General features: G+C 34.8%; 1 protein-coding gene across 4 annotated transcripts in view; it reads right to left on the reverse strand.

The window, feature by feature from the left end:
- Nucleotides 1-6,718: 6,718 nt before the first annotated feature.
- Nucleotides 6,719-8,515, reverse strand: part of LOC148238237 (uncharacterized) — a 13,002-nt gene continuing 11,205 nt past the window's right edge. For all 4 annotated transcript variants that reach the window (XM_088204326.1, XM_088204346.1, XM_088204353.1 and 1 more), the window contains exon 8: nt 6,719-8,455. In XM_088204326.1, coding sequence (XP_088060452.1) covers nt 7,535-8,455 — 921 coding nt within the window. In that variant the 3' untranslated portion in view covers nt 6,719-7,534. The remainder of the gene's footprint in view (nt 8,456-8,515) is intronic.

The raw sequence follows: 8,515 nt of genomic DNA on the forward strand, positions 1-8,515 counted from the left end.
CCGGGTTTTCCCGCGCAATATTTATTCATATAAGTCCAAATGGAATCTATTTATATTCTCTATTGTATTATTATATAAAACTTGATTCAAAAAATAATTTAATTTAAACAGTAGAATTTCACAGAGTATCAATTGCTTCGTTCTCTTTTATTGAATTATTTCATTCGTGTCAATTTATGTGAACATTCTCTGACGCAACGCATTCTCCTTCGAACCCAATTAGCACGGTATCGTTTGAAAAATGAACCTTGGAGCTAAATAGTTGCGTTCTGTTTTGAATCAATCCCATTTCGAGGGGTTCGCAGAACACTACTAGCCCTTCTCACGCCCTTTCCGAGAGAAACGCATTTCTCTCGGTCAAAGTTCATCTCAATTACGCGACCCATTCCTATAATGTAGAAGGGAAGAAAAAAATATATATTATATAACATAAGTACAAGGGCAAAACGTAAAGAAAATAGTGTGAATTGTAGTATGGCATGCATTGGGACTACTTCACATACGTTACATGCGCATGCGTGGTAAAAATAAAGTTGCTAATACAGATATAGCATAGTTGTATTCTGAAACTTATTTATTTACACACCTTTATCATTTACAAAAATATTTTTATATTACAATTTGCTAATATAATATATTACAAAAAAGTATACATTTGCATATTAGATACAATTTATTAATTAAAAATATTGCACAGTGCAGTGAGAAATTTAAAAATACGCCACTTAAAAACAAAAAATGTCACATTATAACGCAAAAATACACAATTTTAATAGGCAAAATATCGAATTTATATTTTTTAAATAATTATTTCTATTGAAGACCAAGTGCTTGGTTTTTTTTAGGCTATTTTAAATCTAAACGAGATTCTAAATACGACATAACCTCAAACTTTGTGTGTATTTCAAACACTATTTTATACCTACGCATGCACGTGAGAAGTGTTTGCGTGTAGAAAATAGTTGCGATTCATCAGTAATTAAGAATCACACTATTGCTAATTTGACAGTTAGTTTCTTAAATAACGCTGTTTCGATGCTAGCGCCAAAGCAACTTTTTTAACGGCCATATACATAGTATCCTCTTTTAATTAAATAAAATCAATTTTGATATTTTATGTTAAACTTTATTTTATTATAGTACAAAAAATTATATTTTTAAACTTTACTATATATCTAATGTTCTACCTACAATTTTTTAACGCTGTTTTCAATTTCCTTCAATTAAAATAAATCTACTGTCTTTGCGTCGCAAAGACAGAGTGTTATGTCAACGCTTAAGCGTTCTCCGATGCATCTTTGAGCATAATTGGCACTCTCTGTTGTCGGATTAGTGCCAAACGGGGACACCTGACTTACATCAGAGCAATGGCATGGCATACGTCTTAATTTGGCAACTGCTTAGCGCCATCCTATTTTAATTCAATACACACAAACACACACCAGTATATTTTTACCGCAATTGACTGAACCTCCACTTCTAATTAATATTTCAAGAAACACCACTTTACTTCCCAGATGGAAACAAAGTGTCTGAAACACGTCTCTTTATCAATTTATCGGTTGGTTGAACGCGCATTTTCGGTGGTTTCAATTACCTGCCGTACACAACCCTTTATATTGCCCCTTTTGAAGATGTGTTTTTATACCTTGCTCGCTCGTTGTTTCAAATATTAAAACTTATAAAATATGACTTGTTCGCTTTTCGCGCAACGAATTATCCGCACTAATTAGTGCGCGAAATAATCCCGCTGATATTAAGAGCCGTAGGGATTACTCCCGAGGGAACGCATCTCGTTCCCTCTCACGCGTCACCCCTTCCACGTTCATAATAGATTCATCCAGACGGAAACTGAGAAAAACTGAGCGAAAATAAAAACATCAAACGAGAAAAAGAAGCTTACGGTCCTTTGAGGGGATTTAATTTCTTACAGCGTTACTTGTGATATTTTTTTGTACACAATTATTCGAGATTAAAAATGTCTGATCCAATTATGACTATAAACACGCTCGGTGGATACATTATTCAATTTAATATTAAATACTATACATATATGTATCTATGTATAATACATACTATACTATATGATAAGTCAATCAGACATTGACCACAAATGAGATATATGGGGTAACGGTGTCCATAATGCGCTAGTTGGTCGATTATGTAATATTAATGCCGGATACCACTGATTGAATCAATTGGAATTACAATGGAATCAGATTACGCGGTGTATAATGAGATATTGATTGATATGCATAAACAGGTAGATGTCTACACTGCTGACTTAGGTACGCGTCCGTGAGTTTAAATACCGGATCAAAATGGATCGATTTTATCGCACATTTAGTTGGGTGGATAGGGACAGGGTGTTTGCCAAAGTACGGTCAGGGATGATCAAAGGGGTGCCACCGCAACGGTAAGCCTCGTGGACATAATTAAATAGCCCTTTAGCCGCACTGACCATTGTGTGTTGGTTCATATCCGGTCATTTGAACCACAGTGACCGCCACAATCGAAATCACGAATCCAATAAACTAATGCAATATTTGCTATAATTTCATTTATGAATTTAAATGCATTTTTTTTATATTTGCAACGTTGTCCCTGCGATCGGATTATTTCCGCCATTTCTGAAAGCACGTATCATAGAGAACGCATCGCTGAAACGCATATACGAAGCCTCCATTATCTTGGTTGCACGATTTCATTAATCTATGATGTAATTATGGTGAATGCGAGCGTCGAAAATTGCATTTCTGCATGTGCAACGCATCCAATTTACGCGAGGATCTTCTAAAAGAATCACGAGCGCTAAATGTCAAATTAAAATTATAGTTTTGGACATTCCACTAAGATAATATAGACTTCTTATATGCTTTCTATGCTACGTGTGAGTGGATCAGGTAATCACTTCACAAGTAGAGCTTTGATCATATTTAATAAATATGTATCATTTATTTTCAGCAGTGTACAGCACCCTAGAAAATCACGATTATGTCCTATATTCTTGGACATTGCGACCAGGACGTCAGCGTTCGAGAACGCCTCCCGTTTACAAGCCATCCAACTGCTCAGCGAGCTTGCCAAACACAATAGTGTTTACGGCGATAACTACTAGGAGCTGGAACAATTTATATGGGTGCTGTGTTAAATTGAACGTGAGTACATATTTTAATATGAGCTGATTGTAGTAATTATATGTAGTAAGTACGTTGTGTTGTGTATTATACTACCTAGTTCGTATAAAGTCAATCATGTCGCATTGGAAGTGTAGGTCTATGACAGCGTTTTGGCTTATTAACTACTTGGAAAAGGTGAGGTGATCAACGTTCTGACTCTCCCTCGATCCCATAACCAATCTAGATGTAATGGGGGGGGGGGGGACTGGAAACTTTGTTTTTATAATATTGATATCTTATTACACTATTTTAGCAGTTGCAGCAGTAGCTTTTGTACAGGATTCTATAAGTTTACCAACGGTTACTTGGAGTAGACTGTTTTTACAACTGTTGTCTTTAAGAGTGCACATTCTTTCGTTGTTTGTGTTGACACAACAGATCCCGTTTTAACGTTAATTGCTTTCGGCCAAGTTTTTTTTGTTAATGCTGCTCTGTGTTTCTACGCTTAATTGAAATATTTTGAATGACCCTTTTAACGAGTCCCGTACAAGTAATTGCAATGCGACAAACATGGTTGCTCCCGACACATCGAAAACTTTTGTTTGATGATTAGCAAATGCAATGCTCTTTTTGTATAATTTCTTACCCACTTTCATTTTTATTGCTTAATGCATCTGACGATTAATTGTTTTGTTGTTTATATAGTTAATAGTGTGATGCTTCGGTTGCAGTTATATTGCTATATTTTTTTATTTTAATTATTATCTTTAATTATTAATACTATTGCATGACCCTCTCTTCATACGCCTCTATCAATTAATATGCAATATAATACACACTAATTCGACTAGAGCGAGTGCAGTAATTTTCGCTTCATGCGCACTTTTCGTAATTAATCTATCTATGGAGTAAATCGATCGAGTTTTTTACTATCGATAAATTGCAAAAATAGACAAAATTAGATTTGGCATAAAACAAACACAAACAAGACAATAAAAACTGTTTCAAGCATCGACGAACTCGTTCAAAAAGCTATTTAGCCCGAAGGCATGTGGCACGCGATTATTGCACAGTGTGCTGTTCGGTGGCACGCACGAATTGGCGAAGGGTTTGCGAAATACCTACCCTCAAAGTAAACACACGCACGCACTATTGAAATTAACCGTAAATATATATTGTAAAAATGTAATGTGCTATTTTTATTTTGATTCAGTCTACCATATTAACGTTAATAAAAAGGGGAAATTTTAAAGTGTTGCAACTAGCAAAAATCATCTTAATTAACTAGCTTGAATTTGATAAAATAAAATGAACACCCAAGGTAAGAACATGTTAACAGACAATAAAATTGTATGTCTTCTGCGTAAAAGTAGTTAACAGATTTTTTAAGTCGTTCCGAATATCGAGTGCAACTCTTGTATCAAGGTGACTGTTTGACTGGAACATATCGGATGATCAAAGTAGGAGTGGAACGCTGTATCCCAAGATTTTAAAGTATGTAGTCGTATGTATGTTTGAGCAAAGATAGTAATAAATTAAATAAAATACTTCAATGAAGAAAAATATTTATAATTAAAATTCAAACACATTTTAACAATTCAGTCAAACTAGTGTAAAATCAGCTTTCTTTATTTTTAAATTAAATGATGACACGTTTTATGTGTTATATTTTTTTAAGCACTCATTTCGATTATTCTTCCTATAAAGAATTGGTAAAATATATTATTTTGTTTTAAATTAATTAATTTATTTTGTACTTTAATGCAATAACAATCCCCCTTTAATACCTTTATACCGTTAAACCAGTAATAACCTTAAATTTAACCGATTTATCAGTAACGTAATTTAATATAGTGGATTTTGTACCTGCTCGCTCTGAGACGATATTTTTTTAATTTGACCAAAATGAAATTTATTTATAAATTATCAGTGTTTCAAACCTAAATATGTACAAATATACATATGTAATTACATAGATTCTGGGGACAGTATCATGTGTTCCCCACATTCATCGCACCCCCGCGGGCTAATTGGCCCATTCGTCACTGGATCGTCACAAAGGTCGAGGGCCTAATTAAGCGGCGCCAGAGGCCGTATTGTTCGGCGATAACTTTCTTATTTACCTGCCGATTAGGCACGCGAAACAGCCCCAAAATTAATCGAACCCTCGTCTGGCGGTGACGTCAAAGGACCGTTTGCAATTAGTGATTACTGTCGCGCAAATGTGACCTGGTGGCATGTGCAAGAAGGTGAGATAATGAAAAAACTGTTATTAATGTGGATGCTGTGAATTAATCGGACCAGCTCCTCATAGCTGGCATTAAAAAAGTCAACGTACGTTGACAGCGTAATAGGAAGCTGGATGCTCACTACCATACACGAGTTGACATGTACGGATGCTCACTGAAACCAGCATAAAAACCCGCGCTGAACGCATTGCTCGATAATGTTCTGGAACCCAAAGCTAGATATTTTCGACAGCTGCACTCAGTAATTTAAAAATATAAATGTTTGACAATATACAGCTTTCTACAAAAACACAGTTGATCATAATCTAATTATTAATAATTGAAAGAATGAGTTTGAATTTATCTCGGGCCGAGTAATAAAGCTAGTGTTATATAAATTAAAACGATATAACACAAAAAGCTTTTTTAAGATTTAATCATGGTTTTAAACTTGGGTTGATATATTTTCTATTTTATTATTTCTTAATGTTCATAGATGTCTATCAATTAAGAAAAAATAAATGTATTTTACATTGATAAATAATTAATGCATCGTTTATTTTTATAAAATGCAATTCAATATCATTTCATGACTATTTGTGATACAAATAAAAAAATTTAAATTTAACCGTTCTAATGCCACGCGCCACATAAGGAGCGCGTGGCATTAGAATGGTTAACTGTTAACTGATACGTAAAAAATTCGTACTGCAATAATTTTGTGAATGCATTGTCTACGTATACAGATGTATGCAAAAAAGAAGTGATACACGCGCGTAAGAATATTCATTGTCTCGCTTGTTCTTGTTGAAGTGGCAATGCTCATTTCAAGGATTTTCGTCTGTGTCACATCCGGCTATAAAGATAAATATTTCGGTCTATTTCGCACAAAATAAAATATATGTAATATCACAGTAACTGGTTGTCAACTCCTACAATACGATTGTGTGAGTCAAGCATCTGTGTGTATTGGACAAAAAGTGGAAGGCGTGATGTTCACTGTGTTAGATGATAGGGTGACTTTGTATGTTATATTGCTGGTATATATTTTTTACTTTGTATAAAAATGCTAGTTTTCTAATAAAGCAAAAATGAATTCAATATTATTTTGTTGTGACAACCTTAGCTTTTCAATTTTTAACAGCTGCAAATGGTGTCCAAATGCACCGGAAGGTTCCCTTTGGGTTATTCGAGTCCTTGACAAGTCGTTAACATTTGACATATATTTTTCTTTAATTCTAAAAATAGCTGGTATTGGAGTCCCGTAGTACGAAAAATACCATGGCACGAAAATGGTTATTCTGTATTATAAATAAATCATATTTTGTTATCTATTGTGGAAAATTTATAAGAAGGAAATAATACGAAATATTTCTCACCACTTCAGATTTATTTTTGACAAAAAGTTCTACTAGCATTGCCTTATGTAATTTAAAAAAAGACCAACTTTTAAAATGTCATATAAAATATTTTATCATTATAAAAAGTATATTTAGTACATTCAGCCGAATACAGATTTGTTAATAATTCACATACTATGCATTTTAGCTAGATTTTGGCACAATTTTGTAAAGGTACATACGTCATTCGTGTGTGCTGTCGTTAACTTTAACTTTTAATCACAAAATAAAACATAGGAACATTTGCTATTATTATAGATAGGTATCCTTAAATAATTAAAAAAATACATACATTGCAAATTATTTGTACACGAGTTCGACAATACAGACCTCTGTTTTTTTATATATTTTTTAAATGTATACAAATAATATGATACATCGATCAGTAACATGCGGTTCATGTCAATAACACAAACTCAATAAATCACGACGATCATATAATTAAAGCAAATCATGAAAAAATCACACAACTGGGAATGTTATTAAAATATCAATAGAATCATAAATTTAAATGCTTCATAGTCATTCGATTATAATTTGACTAGTTTAACTATGTATAGAGGTCCATTTATTTTATAAATACCGTTAAATATACAGAGTGGAACATTTAAAAGTAGCCCACGCCTGAATATACTCAGGTACATAGTCTCGCAGTTGTTTTGGGACAAATATCCAAATCACGTTTAAATACTGTTGTGCTTATTGTCGTTATCGTTTCCTAATAAATCGTACATGGGCAATGCTGAAACGATACCTTTTTCTACTGTTCTTCAAGAATGATTCAAAGCTAAAAAGAGCTATTGCTAAATCGATTGCTTCCATTGCCTGCTCCACCGCTGCCGCTGCTGCTATTATTATTGTTGCTATTGTTGGATATGATCCGCCTCATTTCCAAATTCAACCTCCACGCCATCAAAGCCCTCTGCCTCCACATGTTCTCCATTGAGTTTCCGACTGAAGACGAACTACTATCGCCGCTCAAATTCGGATTGTTCAAACCTTCGCTCTGCCTTTCCAGCCTGCTCTGAATCTCAGCCAAAGTACCCGGATTCGCCGTAGAATTATTCCTAGCGGTCCTCATCAAAGGATTGAATAATCGGACAGAGTTAGCTCGAATATAATTAACGTTCCTAATCGGCCCACTCAACGGCGCACTGACCGTATTTGAACTCGAACCGTTAGTATCGCTCAATGATGTCAACACGTAAGTATTTTCCCTGTAAACCATAGGAATAGAAAAACTTTGACTAGTGCTTCCATTAGAACTAGACGGTGCTTGTGATGAACTAGAACTTTCACTAGGGGCACTCCTTGGCGGATTTTGTTGCTGAACTCGTCCTCCCGTTAAGTTGACTTGGGTTTGAGTACCAGAAGATCTGACGCTTTGAGTGTTTGGAGTTTGAGCAGCTGTATCTGGTGGAACGGTACTCGGAACGGATACTTCGGGACCAGATCTGCGTTGCGTCTGATTATTTGAAGCAAACATGTGCTGATATCGCAATAGTTCGTTTGGAGTCAGCGGTCTAGCGTCTCTACCGATTCTTTGAACGGAAATTTGTCCGTTACTCCCGCTCTGAACGCTAGGCGTATCCCTAGGTAATTCGGCGAAAGCTACGGTTGCGCCATTAGACGATTGGCCAGGCGTTGTTACGTTTTGTAAGCTAAGCGGAACTAGATCTGTAATGGGTACACAGAGCAAACCGAGTTCCTGAAAAAGTCAAATAGAAATATACAATCTATACTTCTAAATATATATTATGCATCATGC

Source organism: Plectrocnemia conspersa, unplaced genomic scaffold (assembly GCF_051122295.1).
Source record: "Plectrocnemia conspersa isolate PC_06_02 unplaced genomic scaffold, ASM5112229v1 ptg000002l, whole genome shotgun sequence".
In the NCBI taxonomy this organism is placed as follows: Eukaryota; Metazoa; Arthropoda; class Insecta; order Trichoptera; family Polycentropodidae; genus Plectrocnemia; species Plectrocnemia conspersa.